The sequence below is a fragment of the Hoplias malabaricus genome, chromosome 7 (genome assembly GCF_029633855.1).
Source record: "Hoplias malabaricus isolate fHopMal1 chromosome 7, fHopMal1.hap1, whole genome shotgun sequence".
Lineage (NCBI taxonomy): Eukaryota > Metazoa > Chordata > Actinopteri > Characiformes > Erythrinidae > Hoplias > Hoplias malabaricus.
In genome coordinates, this window is record NC_089806.1 from 9,288,177 (window position 1) to 9,311,887 (window position 23,711).

General features: G+C 43.6%; 1 protein-coding gene across 1 annotated transcript in view; it reads right to left on the bottom strand.

Moving 5' to 3' along the window:
- extl3 (exostosin-like glycosyltransferase 3) overlaps positions 1–21,842 on the bottom strand; it is a 32,126-nt gene extending 10,284 nt beyond the window's left edge. Inside the window, exons 1-2 of the mRNA XM_066676117.1 lie at positions 21,625–21,842; positions 821–3,422 (exon numbers count right to left, since the gene is read on the bottom strand). Of these exons, the coding sequence (XP_066532214.1) occupies positions 821–2,962 (2,142 nt within the window). The 5' untranslated portion in view covers positions 2,963–3,422; positions 21,625–21,842. The remainder of the gene's footprint in view (positions 1–820; positions 3,423–21,624) is intronic.
- Between the last annotated feature and the right edge of the window lie 1,869 nt (positions 21,843–23,711).

Here is a 23,711-nt window from a genome sequence, read left to right on the forward strand (position 1 = left end):
GCCCAATGATTCCAGGTGGGCTCTAGACCCACCGTGACCCTGAACTTGATAAGGGTTACAGATAATGGAAAAAAAAAAAAAACATCCTACAGGATTTAACAAAAATACCAGATCTGACAAAATACATTAATATTAATATATTATATATAAATAAAGGATGCCCCTAAATTAACACTAGTCAGTAGTAAGGCTACAGTCTGAAAGCTTTCCTCAGTGTAAATATATTTTTAAATATGAATGTTTATGACACTGTGTGGCACAGTTTGAAAGCTGTTCTAATAATATTCCAAAGACAAATATCACAGTAAAGTGAAATGCCTGTTCCTAACAAGAATAAGGTTTGGGTAAAAACAATTCATCATTTGAGTTTAAAGGCTTTGCTCTCCTCCATCTCATATTCACACTTTCTTAAGAAAATAAAGCACACAACCAATTAGGTTCACCACGGTGAGACAGCAAAGACTTAAGACTGCCTCACAATCCCATTTAGGTTTCCATTTCAAAGCACAACCTTTCTATGCTCGTAATGCTCATCTATGTCCTGTAAAACGCAGCAGTGGTAATTTGGCTTGGCTTGCACAACTGAACATTTCTGCTTCAAAGTAAAGAGAAAAAAAAACAAGTGTAATCTGCTGTAGGAGGTCATGCAGCATGACACCTCATTTCCACGCCTTTAAACCTCAGAGTAATAACAGGATAGGCATATTTTTTCAATCGTTTCGCCAGCTCTTTCAGTACATATTACTCAACACTTAATGACAGTCTCATTTTCCTTTGTTCAACATAAATATGCAGGACAAAAGAGAAAAGATGAACTCACCACAATGGGCAGCCCAATGTCTGGCCAGAGGAGGTCATCTGAGGGTGGTTTTGGGGAATTCCAGACAACTACCACCTTGTTGAGATAGGGAAGGCCATTCAGCCTCTCCAGGGAGTTCATGAGCACCTCCTCCCGCTCGTAAGTCAGCATGACCACTGTGAACTGTTCTCTCGGGACGTTTCCTCCCAACGCAGCTTGAAACTCTTTTCCAGAGCCACCAGAACCCCCACCAATGGGGCGGAAGCCCGTTCCTGAGCCTAGGAACTTGGCCTCGGAAGGTAAAACAGGGTCCAATGGAGTGTGGGGAAAGAGATGGAAAGGTCCAGGAGCACGATTCCAGGTTCTGTAAAGATCTGACACTGTGTATGTGAAGTTTCGCAAAAACCTTGGAGAAGCATAAGGGGGCTCCGTCTCTACTGGACCGAGATCCAGGTCACCGTTATCAGCCAAGTTGGCGTCGGTTCCTGCCATCTTCCCAGCCTTGTGGGGAATCTCCTGGGCAGGCTCCTCCTTTATAGGTGCTGCTTGTATCTGAATGCTAGTCCGAACACTAGCCAGAATGGTGTTGAATATACTCTCAGAAGTGGAAAAATACGTCTCCCACAAAAATCGACCTTGCCGTCGCATGGCCAGCAAGTCGTTGTCCGAGAGGCTCCTTAAAAGGAAGTGTAACTCTGTAATGCGAGGCTTGGGGACCATGATGGCCGCCTCACTCCAACGTATGAGCTGGTGATAAGGTAATTTGGAATGATCACCAAGCACCACTGGGATTGCCCCAACCTCCAGAGCCTCAAAGAGGCGCATGTTACATCCTGCAGATGCCACAAGTTGTCCGTCGCCTGGTGAAATCACCAAGGCAAACGTAGATGTTTTTAGTACTTCCAAACGGTCCTCCCGCTCTCCACACAAGGCCCATTCTGTTGGTAAGCTGGGTTTCGGCCTATTCTTGCAGGTGAATTCCACTAGTACCTGATCTAGGTGGCTATCTTGTACAGCTTTGAGTGTGCCAATGATGCGATCGTCATAATCGGCCGGCGGATCTCCTTCCATTTCTTCCTCAAATGACTGCGGTGGCGCTTCCAACAAGCTGCTCCTCAGCGACTCCACTTTTTCACCTTGGAAGGTGAAGAGGTACTTCCTCTTCACTGGGACCTGAGGAGGCACCTCCAGAAAGTTGGGTTCAGAGAGGGCATGGACCAGAGGAGAAACCACCAGGTCAAATCCTTCTCTGTATTGCCTTTCAAGAAAGGTAGACTGTGCTACAGCTGCTCGGCCTGTGCTTACGTTGTACAAGAAATTCTGAGTCAGAGACTTTCTGGACAAGTGCACCAGCAGGTGATTATGGCCGTCTGACCTCCAGTATGGCAAGGTCTTGAGCTGCTTTTCCAGGTCCAACGGAGAAAGAGGGGAGGTTGATGAGGAATCTTGAATCTCTCCAACAAGCACCACGTAAAGACATGCAATGCTTGGATTGTCCGTAACATAGACACTGCTCTTAACAGATGATGCAAAGGCTTGCTTGACCAATGGGTCAATATTCTCACCCCAGGGATAAGACCCCGTGTCATACACATACACTGGAAAGCCAGACGTAAGTGGACACCTGGCGTAATCAAAACACGTATGCAAGCGACAGGACTGCACAGACCTCGGAGGAGGGAGTCCTGGGTCATCTTTGTCTGGTAGTAATCTCACAGGCAAAGATAACTTTGGCTGGTTTTGAGCCATTAGTTCTTTATAAGAGTGTTCTGTCTGGCTGATGACATTTTTGAGTTGTAGCAAGTCCTGTTTGGCACTGTCGATACTTCGTTTACAGGCTTCGATGCGCAAGTTCAGACGGGCGATCTCGCCGTTTAGCTCCTGCCGCTTGGCTTCCAGCTGAAGCAGCTCTTCACTCACAGATTCCCTTATCCGACAGAGGTCTTGTACATGCTTCGCTTCGCACAGTTCGCCACCAGGTCTGGGGCCAAAGATGCGCTTGTCCGGCCCTCCTGCCTCATCAATGGTGGTGAGGTAGTAGTGAGCAATGAGTGGAAAGAAGACCAAAATGAAGAAGAGCATGAAACTGAGCCAGGTCAGTCGAACTCGCCGGAGCACCCATGACTGGCTGCCGTTCCCCACGATGCCTCCGTTTCGCTGCATCGTCCTAACGTCACTCTCCACCACACCAAGCAGCTAAATTCAGTTCTTGGGGAGATTCAGCAGCCATAATGCAATCGTGCCTGCATTGTGTATGTACAGATCGACAGAAAACTGTCTTAATAGCTGTTTTAATAGCTCTTAAAAGCAGAAACCCAGGTCAACACTGAGGATTCAAATAAACGGAAACTTCATTTTCAAAAGCATAGGGTCCAAACATACCGCTGTTACACAAGCACACTCCGCAACTATCCAAGAGTTTAAAAGAGACCTTTGACAGTCTGAAAAACAGAATGTGTCTTGCTGAAATCCCTTCTGAGGACAGGGCTTGTGTGTCTTCTGTTTCCCAGTGCCATTCTTCAACTCCGTAAGAGCTTATAATGGAGGGTTATGATGTGCCTTCTGGCCAGCTGGTGTGCGATGGACTGTGGGTAATTTAACATCCTTCAATCCATTGTACAATCTAGAAAACAAAAAGAGAGAGCGAAAGAGGGAGTTACAATATATATTTAAAAATGGTGATTACACAAGTCATTAAAATTAATTACTGCACAATTACATCATTAGTAATAGACTGATTATTTGGTTTTAGTCTGTTTCCCTCATAGCCCACTGACAAAGGCTTGTACTGTAGATATGCTCAGGTATTGAAGCTGTTTTTTTCCTTGGTATGTTTCTGGGAGGTTGTAAGTCTCTATTGTATTTTATTTTTTATTTTTTGGAGCCATGCAATGTTCATATTTGGTGAAGAACAATCACACGTTTAAACAGACTGGTGGGATTAACTTTGGTCGCTGAAACTGTTTTTCATGATGACTTCATTATGTTCAACCTCGCCTTCACTAAATTCAAAACAAGTCCAAACTACAGACACATTTTTGTTTGGCACAAGCTCCTTGAGTTGCTCGGTCTGCCTCCGTGTTTAGGTTCTCCTACATGATGCAGAATCACGTGACTTAAAATGTAATGGATGTAGGCAAGATTACATCTATTAGAAAATCTGAACGTTGATTTTGATCAACTGTCCTACACTCATGCAAATAACAAGTAGCTGTGTCATACCACTTTGATTCACCTTCAATTGAGACACAAAAACATGAAATTATAAATCAGAGGATCTCCTGAGAACACCACATGGATTTGACTCATGCAGCCATTACTAAAATCCAAGAGAGATTCTAAAGAGAATTATCAGCTTTGACTGAGCAGATGAATCTCTCTCTAATGGAACAGCTTGTGACATGACGGCTGCACCTGCTCCCGGCCGGACGCCGTGGAGCTCATTACTCACACCCCCACAGTGTGTCCAGGACATGAACGCCCAGCTAGAGTCCAGTCTCGGCTCAAAGAGTACGGCTGTCAAATATACTGGGCTCTAAGTCCGATCAAAGGTGAACATGAGTGATCAACAAATCAGAGACCAATGCAGTGCTAAGGATGATTGAATATATTTTGTTGGACAATTATGATTTAGAGTTCTTTCCCTATGACCGGTTGACTGATTTTTATTTGCATTATTTTCTGTTTACCTGAAGTCAATTTCAACCAACATAAACACTGTCAGAACTACGGATATGATTCTTCTAATTACTGAATTGAACTACTTTTAAGAGGATACACATTCTACCCCTTTTCCACAAGTGAACAGTACTCGGGTCTTAATTAATATTCTGTTACCAGCGTTGGTCAAACTACCACAAGGATCAAACCCCACAGCAGAGTTCTCCCCCTGTCTAAATAGCACTTTTCAGAACCTGTTCCTTTAAATGAGAAAAAGCCACACACAGCTCACATCAAGCAGCAGGTTTAAGAGAAGCTCGTTTTTAAAGGAGGGGGGCGTCCTAATAAAAGGGGGCGGGACTAGTAAGGACCAATTACTGGGAAGAAATTTCCACAAAAATAAAACAGCAACAACAACAAAAAACAAGCATAAAGCACATTAAGAACTTCTAATCAACATAATCTTGTCAAAATCAATTATTTTTATTCAGTCATGTCCCCCCCTGTGTTCATGTACTGTCCCTTTAAAACCATGCCACCAAGCTGTAGTCACATGATTCTGTCCCTATCTGCCACATGGAAGCAACCTAAAAGCAGAGGCCAACCAAGTGACTCGAGCAGCTCGTACCAAAGAAAAACCTGTGGTTTGGACGTGCTGTGATTTGACTGTAATTAAGATGACACTGAGCATAAAGAATTGAAATGTAAACACAATTAAAGCCAAATATAAATAGTGCTCAGAAAACAAGAGAGGAACAAGCTCCCAGCGACATTAGAAAATCGTTTATTAATCACAATCGTGGTAAAACGTACAATTAATCATGATATTGATTTGTGCTCATATCGCCCAGCTCTATGTTTAATTCAAGTATTAAAACTGGCAGATTAATGACATATTCAGGTGTGATTCCAGTAGAGGAAGTGCCCACATTTTTGCTTAGAAAATACATAAATATTTGCATATGACTATATGCAGCAAAAGCTTTAAGAAAAAGCCAATCAGGGTAAATCTGCTCTCTCCCATCTACAGCTCTGCGGCTACGTGGCTAATGTTATCAGAGCAGGAGGAATCTCCTGAGAGGGGGAATGCAAAAACATTCCTGTGTGACCTAGATAGAGAGAGGGATATCTAGAACTGAGCAAACATGAAATCAGACAGGGCCAGACACTCCGAGCCACTGCTCCAGATGCAAACTGACACTCAGTCTCAACAGGGCAAGCAAGTGACGGCATGTTATTACAGTAGACGTGGTCATTAGACTGAAGCAGTGCCAGATGTAGGGCCATCACAAACAGGAAAGTAAAGCTCATGGTTAAGAGGCATATAAATAACTGCAGGTAAACAACTAGTGTCACAGTGTATTCAAAGTTTAGTTGTATGTGATGTTTAGGGGACATTGTAGTGTGTGTGTGGGGGACAACCCTAGCGCTTTTTCCACCAAACAAAGCGAATGTGACTAAAAGCCAGCGTTTCTGCTCCTCAGACCTCGCTGCTGGTTTCCTCGTGCATGGAGTAAACAACGGCTCAAACAGGGATGTTTTGACAGTGCAAAGAAAATGTTTTCTTCGATCCTTGTGGTATTTTGACACATGTATATCACAGAAATGTCATTAAGACAGACACACACACAGGTTACTTGTGTATTCACAACTCCCCTTTATGGAGAAATGTCAGTCTGCCAATCATATGCAGGTAAATAAGTTCCCATCTCAATCTCCTGATAATATGAATGTCTAGAGCAGATGTCATATTTTCCTATATGAATAACTCCTCTGAACCTTTGGAACATTTCTTCTGTGTGAAAAATGACAGCCAGTAGCAGAGACAGTAGAGAATCCTTTGTAGTAAGCCACGGTGTTGCTAATAAACCACTGTTTTAGCCCTAATATAGCATTATTTAATAAGGCTAACCTAATAACACACAGATGCCTGTGGACCAATCAGAAGCAACCAAATAATCACATACTGTGACATCACAATCTCAATTAACTAAGGCTGGATCTTAACTTACCGCCCATTAATCAATTCAGATTAGAGTTGTAATTACTGATTAGATCCAAAAAGTAGATCCAGGGTCAGAGGTTACCCAGCAAACCTGAAGGGTCCACTCTAGCCCTCTTTCTGCAGCACCATCATCAGGGCACACCTCAGTTATCATCGTCTGATTATGTTCAGTTTAGCAGCACTTCTGCATTCGAACATGACCAGGACGTTGAGAGTCCTGTGTGCGAGCAGCAGCAGATCCAGGCTGTGAAGTGACCATGATGTGAAAGGTGAGGAGAGTGGGGTCAGCAGGAGCTGGACACCAGCTGGTCCAGACTGCAGCCCTCGGGCTCTCAGATCCTGTGCTTATTTTAGTTTTTAAGTGTGCAAATCCATACGATCAAGGAGAACATCTGGAAACAAACTTTGTTCACAACACATCTACTTCTTCAGGGGGGAAAATATCCCTTTACATTTACTGTATTTATATTGTTGCACTTTTTGTAATTACATTTCAGTTTATACAAGCAACACACTATTTTCAATTATTTTATATAATAACTATTATATAATAAATATAAGGACTATTGCACAGTACTGTACACATACATATTATATTGTATAAGAGATACACTACACTCCAATTATTAACAGTGGCTGTGCATCCAGATCTAGATATTTTCTCATAATCAGCACATGAGCTGACTACCGCAGATCTGAGAATCGAGAGAAAGCGAGAGAGACCACGAGTGAGCAGGAGACAGACAGTGGTGGTTAATGCATGACTGACAGTGCCTTTCAGTGCTGGCACGGTGTCCATGTGCAGATTAAGACTGGGAGCAAATTGAGCAGCAGCCAGTGTTTAAGCAGCTGTGAGAGGCAGGTTTAACTCTGTCTGTGCGCTGCTGTTGTCGAGGAGCGGCAGCGAGGCCTGACCACGGTCCTCTCTCAGTGATGAGCGGACACACATTTCGTGCAGCGCTGCCAAATGCCTTCAAATCTCGGCAGGACTGGTCATCACGGTCCGAGATAAACACTGAGTCACACGCACACACAGAGCTGTTGGGCCGGATTAGAAATCAAACATGAATGGAAATAATTACGATATTATTATTACTTAAAAGTATTTAAGAAGTATAATTACAGCTCCTGGCTCCTTAAAGAGTTGGTTTTTCAGCACGTACTGTGATGGTGTCCTTGAGCCAAAGAATCTTCAGAAAGAGCTCAGAGCCTCAAATAAAGGTTTACAGTGCAGCTGGACGGAGTCATTAACACCGGGATCAGACTACATGAATTTAGCCCAATTTTGGCCCGATTTCATCGCATCCGACAAATTTAAAGTTTTGGAACCGAAAATGAGGGTCAGGGGCGAGTAGCAGTTGTATCATGCGATGTAATCAAAGAACAGCGTTGTGTGTCTGTGACGCCCCACAATGAAAAGTCTAGGATATTTTCGCCTAGTCATTTTTTACGGCATGTTTCTGACGATGACCAACAGGAGGACAGAGTCTGGTGCACGTCTGTAAACACAGAGCAGAGAAAGTGGGAGGCTGCTACTGCAACCAAAAAAAACTAAACTGAGGAAGTTACCTCAAGTTCTCTTTGCAGGAGACCGTCCATAATATAAACTCCCAGGAACAGGTCCACAATCATTTCTTCTTCTTTTTTTGGAACACAAAACCGTCGGCAGCACACACAGCGCTTCTGTAGCCATGATTGACAGTTCCTTGACCCGCCTCCCCGATGACATCTGAACTCACGCAAGAATGCGAATGAAGAAACGTCCGTGTCAAACGTCTAGTGTTGCCAGTCTCCCGGCCAAGACACGGCAGTAATTTATAGCGATAATTGGACATACAAAACCCAGCATAACAGCTCTTTACATAAATAAATAAACAGAACTACAACAGGAATGTGCTCTGTGTGTGTTTAGTACGACGTAAGATGCATTGGGTTCTTTTCTTGGGTTACAAAAAATCAGGAACAGAACGAGATCAAGAACCAGAGGTCTTTTGGTGGAAGTGCTACCGGTGAACTGGTGACAGTGTTAAGGACAGCCAAGGTTTACTGATATGAGTGTGAGTGAGTGTGTGAAGGTGCACATTGATACACCGCCCCATACACAGGTACACGAACCACACACTGGCTCTGATTGAATGGTGTCAGAACAGTGTTATCCATTTAAGCAGCAGTTGTTACAGTAGCTCCTATAGTTGTCACGATTCCAAAATTATGACTTTGGATACAATACCTGCCTAAATGTGTCAATACTAAAACAATACCACCGCAAAAACCTAAAACATCAGGAAAAGTAATGTACTTTCTTTACAGGCTGAGGGCGGTCGGCAGAATCGCTGGTATCCGCTTGTTAAGTGAGACGCCACACGTGACATTTCGCCATTTCTGGGTCCAATCGTGCCTTCATCTTGTGTCATACGTTCATAAGACGGGTTTACTGTTTGAATAAAGCTGAATGCATCAATTAATAACGTGATCTCAGTTCAGGAGTTGAGAAAAAGTGATAAACTCAACACAAAATGAGCTGTCGTGCGGACCAACTGTGCTGCTCTGTCTCTGGAGATTATAGAAGCTGCATAGAGAGCTATGTCTCCCCCAATCAGGGTCAGTCCTGGTGTTCTAACGAGTCGTGCTACCGGTGATTCTCTTCTATAGAAAGTAGCTATAGAAAGTTCTATAGAAAGTTTGTACAGTCACTGGTGCTCATCTGGATTTCTGTTTTTTAAATAACTCGCTAGGAGGTCTGAAAAGTCGCTAAATCTAGCAGCAAATTTATTACGGGACGGAGAAGAGGCAAACACTGCGAGTGCACACTGCCCTCCTGTGTCACTCATTTGAAATACCGGCCTTATTTTAAAACACTCCTTAAAGTACCGGTACTCATTATATAGGGTATTAGACCATTTTTTACGACAAAGTATTGAGATACTTTTCTAGTATTGGTATACCGTGCAACACTAGCTAGACCTCAATCCCATCGTACACCAATCAACTACATATCTCTGCAGTCCAGAGACCAGCAAGTGGGAGGGACATATATAGGAAGAAGGCGGTTACGGTTAGGTTGTTCCTCTCACATGGAGTTGTACCTCCCACTTGGAGGTTCCTCCAGCTCACACCAATGAGCCTCGAGCACTCTGTACTCATTTTGCATGTTGTTATTCATTGGGCCACACTGTAGGGCACTAAAAACCTCATACTGGGAGCACTTGCTGCCGATATATCTGTGCCACTGTAACAATACAAATCATGTTAATCTCTTCAGCTGGCAGTGCTTTTAATCTTGTGGCTCCTTAGTTTATCAGCATGCACCAATATGGCACAGCACCTTCTGAGCTGGAGAAACCAAAGTAAGTGCTCTCTTTTAACGAACTCCGCTCCCAGCGCAGAGGGATGAGTGATGCAGTGAAGAGGGCAGCTACAGAGAGCACAAGAGAACTGGGGTCGAGGGAGCAGCTGTTACTTCTGTCCCCCTCTCTCTCTCTCTTCACTGAGCTCAAAGGGCCTCCAGGGTCTTCTTCCAGTAGGTGGAGACGCAGCATGAAGAAGCTTTTCTGTTGTACGTACACCCATCTGCCATTTCTTCTCTGACGTTACTTGACGTTCTAATGGACTCTCATCAGAAGGAGCTTAAAGGATGAGCTGTTCCATTTGAAAATGTATTTCCCCCTCGGAGGACTTCAGAGCTTTAGAAAAAGAGACCAGCGCTGCCTCACTAAAACCTTAAAGCGATAGTTGGGAGAAAAACAAAAAGAACTATGCCCTCCTGTTACTCTAACCTCATTTTCACACCGGAACTATATAGCTAGCTATCGGACAGTGGAAGCTTATGCCAATCATTACATTGCGTACGTCACCACTGTGCACTTCTAATAACTCAAAAGGCGACATTCGTGATTGTAATCAAAAAACACTTTTTATAAAATTCAAATTCAATGTGTTTCCAAATGTCTGTAAATAATTACTGCATGCTAGACTTTCTCAGAGGCATCTGGGTTTTTTAGACAACGAAGAGAACTCCAAATGTTGAAAAGCACGAACTGAGATGAGGATTGTGCTCTATTCCTGCTCCATAGGTGGGTTATATTGACTTATTTTTTGGATCACTTAAGGTGGAAGTGTGTCCAAACCTGGAAGATGGCTAACGGCATTACCGACAGTGATACAAATCTAAACAGCTCTAGTTACAAATGAGTTTCTGTGGTATTTCAAACAGTGAATAAAAAAATTACAAACAAGTTAAACTTCAGCTAATGTATGCTTTTCCCCCTCAAAAGAAGCGGATCTTCTGAATGTTAACAAACAGCGAGAACTGTGTTTCCCCACAATCATAGATGTTCCCTCACTGTGTTTCTCCGGTGCTGACCAGAGAAGGGTGGAATCTCTTTCTCAGGCTCGGTTCCAGCCGGGTCAGTGGAGCCTTGGTTCTTCTTAAGCACCTTCTGTACTGGCATGGCATTGGTGCTAAATCTCTAAATGTTTTTTTTACACATACACACAATAAAATGTAGGCCGGCAAAACCTGTCCCTTAATCTTCTGGTCCGGACTCAACAAACCAGATGTGCAAGTGGCCGAAGGGCATTTCTCAGGCAGGTAAAGTGTCATCAGAACAAACAGGTCGTCCCCTCAGTGGTTCTCCTTTGCGTATTTGTACTTAAACACTGGTACTTGTACCCAAACACATTTGAATGGAACGGAACTGAACTCTGAAGGGAATGTGTAAATTGGGCAACTTTGAGAATGAGGAACTGACCTCCAGGCCTTTAACGTGTACAGGATTAAATCATAAGGCATCAGCGATGGGTGACAGCAGTAATAACTGAGAAAAAAAACAGCAGTAAAAACTCATTAATCCTATAAACAGCAGACTTATTACACCATCATTAATCTTACGCCCATGTTCATTAGAGCTGAAAGAGTGACTGATTTATATCGAAATCACAGTTTGAAGAAGCAAAATTATTAAGTCATAAGAGCTGCAACTTTAATTACATCCTACACTATCAAGACAATTTGTGTTTGGAGTCAGTGGTGCAATCCACCCAGTAACACACAGCCTGGGAACGTCCCGCGGCCCCAAAACCCCCATGTCTATGACCTGCTTTGGTCAAAATACCACAAGCATCAAACACATCAGCAGTGTCCTCTCCCTGTCTAAACAGCCCTGTTCAAAATGGCTGTTTCACAGTGCCTGTTTCTTTAAATGAGACTGAGCCATGAGTGAAGAGCACTGCTGTTTTCCGGAGTGATGGAGTGACATCCAGTTCCTTCGGGAAGGAGCTGGAGCGGTGTTTATCCAGAACTAATCATTCAACATCAGTTCCTGACCTCAGTAAAGCCGTCATGGGTGTCATCAAATCCTCACAGCTCTTACCCCAGCAAAGGAAGTGAAGAGAGATCAGTCAGGACTCGAGTGAGAGAGCTCCCACGCTACAAAGCTAACAGTAAACTCTTGATGACTCAGCCTTCTTCCACAATGGGCAAAGCCTGAACAAATCCAGAGTCCAAAATATGAGACGCAATTAACAACACGGGGTTTATCTGCTTTAAACATAGCACAAAAAGGGCTGTTTTTTTACATCTGGTTTCAGACGGTGGTCTTCACTAAAGCCCTGAAAGAAGACCGTGATTGTGTCTGATGGAGTCACATGTTCCTCCGAATGAATGAAGCCTCAGCCACAGACTGGATTCCTAAATTGTCTGCTGACTAACCACTTGGCAGATGTTAACGGGGACTTCCACTGATATCTATAAATTTCTTCAGAATTAAAAGTTTGAGATGTGCTCCATTCTACAGAAACGCAGTCAGAACCGTATACACTGACAGTGAATGGAACCAGACGGCTGACCCTAAAACAAGGTTAGACAACCCTGACAGAGGCCCTCCGCCCAATTGAATTTGATCTGAAAGACGTTTAGATACTTTAAAGTCGTTATACAAACAACACGAGTGCTTTCCAAATGATCCGATCGGCTGCAGGAACTGTGACTGCAGCTTTAGCCAATAGCTGCACCTCTGGCTTCAATGAGGTCCAGTTCGCAGTTGAAGAGGTGTCTATTACAAGCACAGTGTCCTTAATTAAAAATGGAAAGGAAAGACAGCATACGATAATTAATGCCAAGTGAGGGCTAGAGGGGTATAAAGCCCCCTGGCACTGGGCTGTGGAGCAGTAGAATGAAGTTCTCTGAAAGGACGGATCTGTACGGAATTGTGCCAACATCCAACAAGCCTTTTCTAAAAGACGAGAAGCTATTAGTGATAAAAAATAGGAACGAGCGTTTTAGAACACCCAACATTACACAGAGGAAAGAAGGATAAGCAGGTGTTCACGATGCTTTACAGTGGATGACTTTTGATTGTTGTGTTTGTTAGAAATGCCAAACTATTATATCAGACTGTATAAACACTATCTGTTCTCCTGTGTATCCAAACTCACACATAACCATTGAATCAGGACTAAATCCCCGTCAGAGGCATGTCTTACGGCCTTCGTTATAATCAACTTTACCCTGAAACTCCGCATTTAACTGTGGTCAAAACATCCGCACAGTTCCGTCTAAGACCAAGAGGAAGATGGAGCTGGAAAAACAAACCAGTTCCACTTTCAGTTCATCAGCTGAAATATGAGACAGTCCTGTCTAGTCGTCTTTATGGAACTGATTAAATTGTTTTTCCCGGAGAGAGTACCTTTGCTGGTCGATGGAGCTGATAATACTTGGAGAACACACTGTTAACAGCTGCCGAGAATCACTTACAGGAGATGGTACTTTGTTTCGGTAAAAAAAATGACCTAAAAGATGATTGAAGGGTGGCCCAGAGATTTAATACACAACAGAATGAAATGAAACACACAAGATCCAAATCTAAGCATCCATCATCAGTGCCTGACCTCAGTGGGTTCTTGTGGATGCAATCACAATCCTCACAGTAATGTTCCAATATCTAGCGCTAAGCTTTCCCTCAGAAGTAGAAGCTTTTTAAAGAGAGGGCACACTACCTATTAACACTCATTTCTGAAGATTGTCATTCAACATAAAGTGTCCACGAATGTTTTACCATGTAGTGAAGAGAGATCAGTCAGGACTCCCACGCTACAAAGCTAGCAGTAAACTCTTGATGACTCAGCCATCTTCCGCAATGGGCAAAGCCTGAACAAATCCAGAGTCCAAAATATGAGATGCAATTAACAACACGGGGTTTATCTGCTTTAAACATAGAACAAAAAGGGCTGTTATTTACATCTGGTCTCAGATGTAAAAATGTGGTGGTCTTCACTAAAGCCCTGAAAGAAGACCTTGATTGTGTCTGATGGAGTCACATGTTCCTCCGAATGAATGGATCTTACTGTCCTTGAATCTGAGACAATGCAATGAATGTGTTTTACAATCTGGTGCCAGGGTTTTAACAGTAGCGGTAGCTTCTTACTCGGATTTTCCCATTCCGCCTCAAGTGGCGTGAAAGATACATTTATGAGACCTGTAAAACTATTGTACGATTTAAAGTGGAATGGAAAGTGTGCATGTTTGCGTTAAGAAATTTGACAATACATATGACAGACCTGACACTGAACATTATTGTTCAAATCAGAACATTTAGAAGCTTTAACACAGTTGCCCTGTCCTTACAGAGCCCGTGTCGTGCCTCAACACATCTGTATCCTTCATAACCATTTAGCTCCACCTTGACATCCATACACTCTTCCCATCCACAGAGCCAATACCGTGCATTCCTCGACAGTGCCCATCCGAGAGGACACAGAAGTTCCCAGTTCAGCTGAACAATATCTCCAGATCTGCATGTGTTGCACTTAGTGAAACTGGTAAAACGAGTCAAAAACCCAACGACTCAAGTGCTCACATTCCACAGCGGAAAACCTGCTGCTTTTCTCGGTGATAACAACATGGAAACCCAAAATTAACACGAGGGAAGTGACCTTCAGAAACACCTTCACAGACCCAGGAAACGTCAGAGAACAAACGTTTTGCTGCTTTACTTTAGCTTCAGTCAAAAGAAGTGTGAAATATGGGATTATCATCAACTATTTAACAATAATTAACAGATAAATGTAATAGCACTTTAGGGCCTTTGAATATTCAAGTATTATTTTATGCCTCAGCAAGGGCTTCTCTCTAGCTTCACATCCTTTCAGACCCATAAAGCCGAGATGTTCTCACAGTGGATGGAGGGACACAGACAGCGGTGCTAAGCCTGAGCTCTTTATCTGATGAGGACGGTCAAATCAGATTAGATCCAACTATCTTCAGCTTAAAGGCTGTTTAGAGGAAAGTTTAAAAAAACAAAACAAAACCAATCCAGTGTAAAATCAAAACCCTACTCTCACAACCCAGATATCATCCACAACAATAACAACAACAACAACAACGAGACCAAAAACTGAGAGAAAGCCAATAAAGTGCTCAGGTTTATTCTGGATGCTGCGTTTAACATCAAAAGTTTCCTTTCATTACTGACTCCACTCTGACGCTGTTCTGAAAATGACAAGCTCAGTAAATCTAACGTGTTGAAACAGGAGCATGGACGAGGGCCGGGAGTGAGAAAGGGATGAGTCGGAGAGCCTCGGGGGGGAAGAGGGGGATGGAGAAGGTTCAGGTGAATGGCAGGTCACTGCAGGGCAGAGGAAGCTAAAGTTCAGCCAGTTCCAGCTCAGTTCCAGTGTCGTAGAGGAGATCTGAGCAGGAAAAAATAAATAACTAAATAAATAAATTAATTAATTAAAAATCACTGAAATACAGAGAGCCGCCAAGAGGAGCCTAAACTATGGGAAAGAAGTAGCTTCAACTAAAGCAGATCAGAAATAAATAAATAATTACAAGGGCTCACATCCTCAACAATGTGTTCTTAGCACGTTTTAAGTGGAGAGATATAACACAGAGTTTGAGAACGGCTGGAGGAAGTAATATACACACCATCACAACCACGGCTAACCGAACATCTACAACACACACCACAATCACAGGACTATACAGAAGAATTCAAATCATCACACGGGCGTTGTTAGACAAGTTCAACTTCTGCCACGTACTAACTTTTTATTCACTGTTTGAATTACCACAGAAACTCATTTGTAACTCGAGTTGTTTAGTCTTGTAGCACTTACGTTACCGCAGTTACGTTACCGTCTCCTGAATCTTTTCCATTTAAATGAGCAAAAATACATTTTCTAGAACTATAGGCTATAGCTCAGATGTTTGTGAAATGTAGATGCCCTTTAAAAAAAAAAAAAGGATGAAGGAACAGCACTGTCTCCTCCCTGAACGTTCATGGCTGATGCTACCATAGGCAAAAGTCTCCGAACTCCCAATTGGGTTTGTTGAGTGATGAATTTAGGGGACTGCAGGGGTTCACTGCTGTACCAGATTCTATTCTTTTTGGAAAGGCTTTATGCTATATTTTCGGAACACTGCGGTGAGGATTTGATGGCAGCCATGACAGAAGCAGCGAGTTCAGATACTGGCGTTGGACGATTTGGTCTGAATCACAAACACCACTCCCACTCATCCCAAAAGGTACAGTGAGGAGACCCCCCCACGCCAGAAAACTCAGTCCCACTGCTCCACAGCTCAGTGCTGGGGGGCTTTATTCTTCTCCAGCCCACGCTTGGTATTGTGCGCTTTGTAAAACCCCATTCTATCAGTGACTTCATCAACACAGACCTCTCTGAGCTGTATTTGGCACAGGCTTCCGGACCCTGGATCAGCGTCAGAGCTGTGGACCGCTGCGGTATTCACACGCTCGTCCAAATGAGTCAGACCCACTGTGTGATATCTCCTCTCAGCAGCAAAGATCCACCACTGCTCCCGGGGCCAGGATGAGCAATCTCTCTCTCTCAGCTGCTTGCCCACAGAGCTCAGGGCCACTGGATATAGGGACTAATAAATGATCAGCCCACCCCTGGGGATAAGTGGATTTAGTCTCCGTGGAGGAGCAGCAGTCCTGCCCCCACTGACTGGGCAGGGGGTGGGGGGTACAACAAGAACACACTAAAGCCCCAAATGATGTAGACACCCCTTAAATTGGATGTATGCAGCTACTTTAAAGTGCACACATTGTGGAACCAGTCGTTCAAATCATCAGAAAACCCTGAATCTAGGAGCTGTGGGTCAAAAAAAAGCCGAGCATTGTATAGAGAGGTAGCTACTTATTCTGAAGTGATGAAGCAGCATCAGTAAGTACAGGCTCAGATTAAATATATCTCACTATATCACCACAGATATACAGGACTACTGTGCAGTAATTAAAATCCCAACTGGACAGAACTGTGCCAAGAATTTCACTTAGCACTGCTGCCTTAAACCCTCCAGAACAGGTGGAACACAGGCCTCGCATTATATTTAAACACGGTCCAGGCGCTCTCTTTACATTAAAAGACTGAGAGACGCTCACGATTGTAATCAAATTAAATTAAATCCAGATGTTTCCTCATCATTTGCACTCTGGAAACCTATCTAATGTGTTTACAAGGCCCCTTAGTAGTAAAAGGTCAGAGAAAATAATTATAAATGAATAAAAACTGTGTCTGCTCATGGGAGAGAACTCCAAACATTCAAAAGCACAAACCGAGATGAGGATATTGCCCTATTCCTGTTCCGCAGGTGCGTAAAATTGACGTATTTTTGCTATTCTGGATAAATTAAGGTGGAAATGTCTCCAAACTCTAGAGACGGCTAACTGCATTAGCGACAGTGCTACTAAACTAAACAACTCGAGATATAAATGCTTTTTGTGGGAATTCAAACCGTGAATAAACATTCATTCATTGTCTGTAACCCTTATCCAATTCAGGGTCGCGGTGGGTCCAGAGCCTACCTGGAATCATTGGGCGCAAGGCAGGAATACACCCTGGAGGGGGCGCCAGTCCTTCACAGAGCCTCACAGACACACTCACACATTCACACCTACAGACACTTTTGAGTCGCCAATACACCTACCAACATGTGTTTTTGGACTGTGGGAGAAAACCGGAGCACCCAGAGGAAACCCACGCAGACACAGGGAGAACACACCACACTCCTCTCAGACAGTCACTTCGGAGGAAACCCACGCAGACACAGGGAGAACACACCACACTCCTCTCAGACAGTCACCCGGAGGAAACCCACGCAGACACAGGGAGAACACACCACACTCCTCACAGACAGTCACCCGGAACGGGAATCGAACCCACAACCTCCAGGTCTCTGGAGCTGTGTGACTGCGACACCTACCTGCTGTGCCACCGTGCCGCCCCAAGAATAAACAGTTATAGATAATTTACACTTAGGCCAGTCATTTTTCTTTGTAAACAAACCATTCCAACTTAAAAGACGCGGACATCCTTAATGTAAACAACCAGAGAGAACTGTGTTTCCCAACAATCTCAGTCATCCCCTTTAACACAGGATCAATAAATCAACTGACATATTGTTAAACACACAGACGATTATTAGGACTACAACCCATGTATAAAATAATAGATTATACATATTAACATAACAGGTACAGGTTCAAAATTATGGGCTAGGGTTAAAAAATAATAATAATTTTGAATTAGAATCACTTTATTGGCCACTGTGCTGCACACAGAGGAATTTGTTCTCCACATGTAACCCAATCCGTGCAGTGAAACACACATTTACACACACACACTAGTGAACACTAGGGGGCAGTGAGCACTCATGTCCGGAGCGGTGTGTGTGCTCCCTCACACTTTTATTTATTTATTTTTCTAATTATTGATAATAATAATGGCCCATTTTACATTTCATCTTTTCATTAATCAACTGATTTCTTTTAAATGTTAAAGATATTATAGAACATGTCAGTTACCAAACCAATATATTGTTGTATGATATTATGATATTAATTCTAAGCCATATGTCAGCAGTAAGAAGCGGGAGAGTGGGTGTGTGCAGAACCTCAGTGTTTTGGCCCTGTTCTGAAAATAACATAATTGCTCAGCAATGCAAAGTCAAGCCTTGTTTCGCTTTGATGCTCACACAAGACAAGCGTGTGTATCCTGCCACTAAAATACACACGCAGTCCAGAGCAGCTGTACATGAGCTTCAGGTCACCATTCCCACAGCCAGGCATGGGCTAGAGGGGTATAAACGGCTGGGGAGTCGTTCTCTGAGGAGATGGCGCACCATCCAATGCGTTTGGTAGGAGATGGAGTGGTGAATGTGTGGCTGAATGCTATCATATCCTCACAGCAATGTTATCTGAAGCCCTCCTAGAAGAGCAAAGTCTGCTACTGCAGCGAATGTGGGGGGAAGCTCTGTATTAATACCCTTCATTTCAGATTCACATCGGACAAGCAGGTGTCCACATGCTTTAAGTACAGTGCACATATACGTCACCACTGCTGAGTCTCGTGCCAAAACTACAAGGACCGCCATTCATCACACACGTGTTTGCCCCTGTGTGCAGCTGCCTTCAGGAGAGCATTTCTATGGGCACAGATGTCGTCTCGCTCTTTCAGACAGACAGCTCTGTATCTGTCGCACTGCTCACACTTCCTGCTTGCTGATGCGATTATACAGGTCTGGCGTGCTCTGGCAAAGAGCTGCTTGAGATTCATGACTCCTAGAGTGGCAGAACATCGCTTGCCGATCACAAGTCCATTTTATGGCTGCCATATCAACGTGTTTGTGTGTGTTTCTTTAGGGTGCACCCACGTTGGAAATAGAAGATGAGGTCGTGGCTCAGTGTTTATCTCCACAGTAAAGCATGAAATGAAATGGGATGCTCTGTAACAGCTGATCACTCCAGAGAACCCAGTTTATACCACTCTAGATGACACGTGGAGTTTGGGCAGGGTGACCCTGGGGCAGCTGTGGCCTAGGTTTGAGAAGCGGGCTTGGGACTGGGAGGTGGATTATTTGATCAATTGGCGGGGAGGGAAACAGTGGGGAGTAATGAAGGGACAACAAAAAATTTATATTATATATTATGGGGTGGCACGGTGGCGCGGCAGGTAGTGTAGCAGTCACACAGCTCCCTGTGTCCGCGTGGGTTTTCTCAAGGTGACTGTCTGTGAGGAGTGTGGTGTGTTCTCCCTGTGTCTGCGTGGGTTTCCTCCGGGTGACTGTCTGTAAGGAGTTTGGTGTGTTTTCCCTGTGTCTGTGTGGGTTTCCTCCGGGTGCTCCGGTTTCCTCCCACAGTCCAAAAACACACGTTGGTAGATGGACTGGCGACTCAAAAGTGTCCGTAGGTGTGTGTGTGTGTGTGAGTGAATGTGTGAGTGTGTGTTGCCCTGTGAAGGACTGGCGCCCCTCCAGGGTGTATTACTGCCTTGCGCCCAATGATTCCAGGTAGGCTCTGGACCCACCGCGATCCTGAACTGGATAAGGGTTACAGATAATGAATGAATGAATGAATTATATATTATATATACACAATTTTTATATATTTCCCTGAAATATTGTGATATTATTTTAGGGCCATATCGCCCACCCCTAACTCCAACACATCACAAAGTAACCATCCAACACCTGTGCCTGACCTCGCCAATGATCCACCGCAATCAAACTCTCACAACAAAGTGTACCAACATCCAATGTAAAGCCTTCTGAGTGTAGAAAGATTTACTGCAGTAAAAGGTAAAGAAGCTACAGAAATACAGCAGAAGGAAACTAGTCATCGGAAATAAATCATCACCGTCTCGACCAAAGCTTGTATCTCCAAAACGGTAGCTTGAATGTAGAGAGAAAAAGCTCTTAACTGTCAATGGAAATTAAACAGAAGCAGGTATTGGTTTTTGGTGAGTCATATTGAAACGTCTCTATTTTCTCTGCTCTTCACGACACATTCATTCACAGCTAAGGGTCACTGGGGTTTTCAGTGTTCTAAAAAAGAAAGGCAAGATTTCGTTCAGACAGCAGCACAACTCAAAACGCTGACAGAAACCCTGCCCACATTTCCAGTGGTAAGTGATATATGGTGATCAGGGTTAGACAAGCTCTGGAAGTAGCTTGAAGGAAGTGAAACTGCATCTGAGGACTATCACTTTCAGCGCTAACTTCACGGCGGTTTTTCTTGAGTGGAGCACTCGGGCACAGATCTGGAAAGAAATACTCAATTCTGGACAACTTGAGTGTCACTGTTTTCAGGCCCTTTTCCACTGCACGGTGTCTATTCACTCTGCTCTTTTTATTTTCCTCTTTGCAAACCTGGTCCCTGGAAAGTGGAACTGGTACCCTGCTCTCTGCCCGTTCCAAGCGAGCCAACTGTGAGGTGTAAACATTGCACAATGCTGATTGGCCAGAGAGATATTTCAATCATGACAAAATGCAGACAACCAGCACTAACTATGTAAAAGCAACGATTACATTAGCGTAGGTGCCGCACAATGGAAAAGCAAAATAAGAGTCTCCAGGTGCTCTGGTTCTCTCCCACAGTCCTCTCTAGCCACCCGGCTGCCCTCGCATCGTCCAGGAGGATGCTGCACATTTCACGCTGTAGTCCTCAAATTCTGCACAACAACCATATTCTTTTTTCCCCCATTCGACTGATGCAAACAAAGCCACCCATTGTGAACTGGTTGAATGAAGAGAAACTTACACACTCAGATTTCTTTATAGTGATGCTGAATGGAACAAGATGTCAACATAAAAGTACCCAGTGCGCCTTTGATTTTCCTAAAGATACAACAGTGGTAAAACAGATTTGTCCACCATAAATATTGTAAAATATTTTGAAACAAGTTAATTATCCAGAATAAATCTACGAGGGTTATTTAGACCAGTCGAAAGGGATTGTAAAACAATATCATGCAGCACTTTCACTAATATGTAGTGCATTAACTTTATGTGAGACGTCTGGTTCCCATCACCACCACTGCGATTAAAGATATATTGGATAGTTTCTCAAGAATCGAGCGTTTCATTACCAAACTCTCGGCATAATTTTATTCACAACGTACCCCTTTAATTATACAGACAGTTTGGAAAAGAAGTGATATTCCTCTTTAAGCACAGCCCGAACGTGCTTACTTAATACTGCGTTTACACAAACAGCTGCTGTGGCGAGCTGAGGAGGGTTGCCAAATCTAGGAATATTAATGATTCCCTCAGACAATAGTAAACAATAAATACCCCATTAGACACGAAAAGCACCTCCAGATAATCCCAGGAAGGGAAGAAATGTTGAGCTGCGTTTCTTACCCGGTGCGTATAAGGCTCTGCAGCAGCGGACCCCAACCTCAACACCCGCAGATCTCTAACGCAGACGGAAAGTGGCAACGACTGGCAACAGCTAAGGTCCGAATCTCTGTTCTGAAACCATCGTCAGTGAAAAACGGGGGTCCAAACTCCTTCAAAATCAGCTCAAATCAACCTCAAACCAGCCGTGCATTGTTAGATCAGCTCTGCAAACACTACCAGTGCTGGTGCATGCTGGGAACAGCCACTATTTGCATTGACTCTGCATTAAAATGCAGTGTAACAGCGCCACCTGGTGCCCGTTATGAATTTCACCACAGCACACAAAGCAGGACTGGTGTTTTTATTAACTGTCTCCGTTAATGTAAGCAAGCCTAGTGCGCCGTTATGTAACACCATGTTTTAGTTGTTGGAAAGAGAAGTAAAATAATCATTTCTAACTGTTTGTTTAGGAGTAAAAATGCCCCTCTGGTTGGACTCCACCACAGGAGGGGGCGCTAGCGCTAGTAATGAGCTCTATTACACGTAGAACAGATCACAGCCTGTGTTGCCATATTTTTGATAAACTCCCCCTTGGAAAGACATATGGGTCAAGAATATCCCTGTGTTTAAATAAATAAATAATGATGTAAAAACAGGCTCTAAAGGATCTATCAATAGTCAAATGATTGAGACATTATTATAATAAAAATATAACAAACTAACACATTGACTGTGAGGTACAGGTGACTATCCCTTCAAAATAAATGGAGACCTGGGGACATCTCAAGGGAGGAGTAAAAGGGAATGACTTAATATTGTGTGAGAACCACTTAGAACACCACACTCCTTACAGAGAGTGACCTGAGGTGAAGATTAAACCCACAAACCCAGGACCCTGGAGCTGTGTCGGTGACCTTACCACACACAGTCCCATCCCTATAAGAAAAAGAAATAAAAGAAACGGTTTAGGTGAATTAGCTGTGCTAAAGTGTGAGCGTTTAAAGACACAGAGACTCCCATCTCTAGTTTATTCAGTCATTCACAGGGGAATATATAGTGCATTTGTCACGTACACCTTTCCCATTACTCTTATATCTTGTCTCAGATTACCCCAAGTCCCTGATGTTCCCAATATTGTTCTGTCACCATCTGCCCCCTCACTTCTCCTTAGTTCCCATCATGTCTTAAAGTGGACAGGCTGCACATTTACATTTCGGTTAGACTTTCCTTAAATCTAACTAAAGAATTTTACTGCAAAGCACTTTTCTCTCCACAGCAGGCATTCAGGGGTCACGTTTTGGGCATAGTATGTAAAAGACTCTCAAATTAAGGTCATGTATGTAAGGTCAAGCACAGAATATTCTGTATCACTGTCACCACATATTTATTAAAGTGTATCATAATCATTTCAGGGGCAGCACGGTGGTGCAGCAGGTTAGTGTCACACAGCTCCAGGGGCCTGGAGGTTATGGGTTCAATTCCCGCTGCAGGTGACTATCTGTGAAGAGTGTGGTGTGTTCTCTCTGTGTCTGCGTGGGTTTCCTCCGGGTGACTGTCTGTGAGGAGTGTGGTGTGTTCTCTCTGTGTCTGCGTGGGTTTCCTCCGGGTGACTGTCTGTGAGGAGTGTGGTGTGTTCTCTCTGTGTCTGCGTGGGTTTCCTCCGGGTGACTGTCTGTGAGGAGTGTGGTGTGTTCTCCCTGTGTCTGTGTGGGTTTCCTCCGGGTGACTGTCTGTGAGGAGTGTGGTGTGTTCTCCCTGTGTCTGTGTGGGTTTCCTCCGGGTGACCGTTTGTTAATCTTAATCAAATTAACCCCTGAAGATGCAGTTTGCATTTTTCCATCACAATTAGCCCTTTCTCGTACATTATTAAGTTTTTCCTCACATTATAAAGGCGTCCACACCACTTATTGTAAAAGAATGTCAGCAGCAAAGATGCAGACAGACAAAAAAGTAAAGTTGTGAATTGCAGAAATGTGAAAATATATTTTAACTTGTGGGAACAATTTACGAAGACTGAGGCTATAAAATGGTAAAATGTGTTCACAAACTGAAATGTCTCCTAAATTAAATATGATTTCCCGCCTATTATTTTATGTGAAAATCAGCGG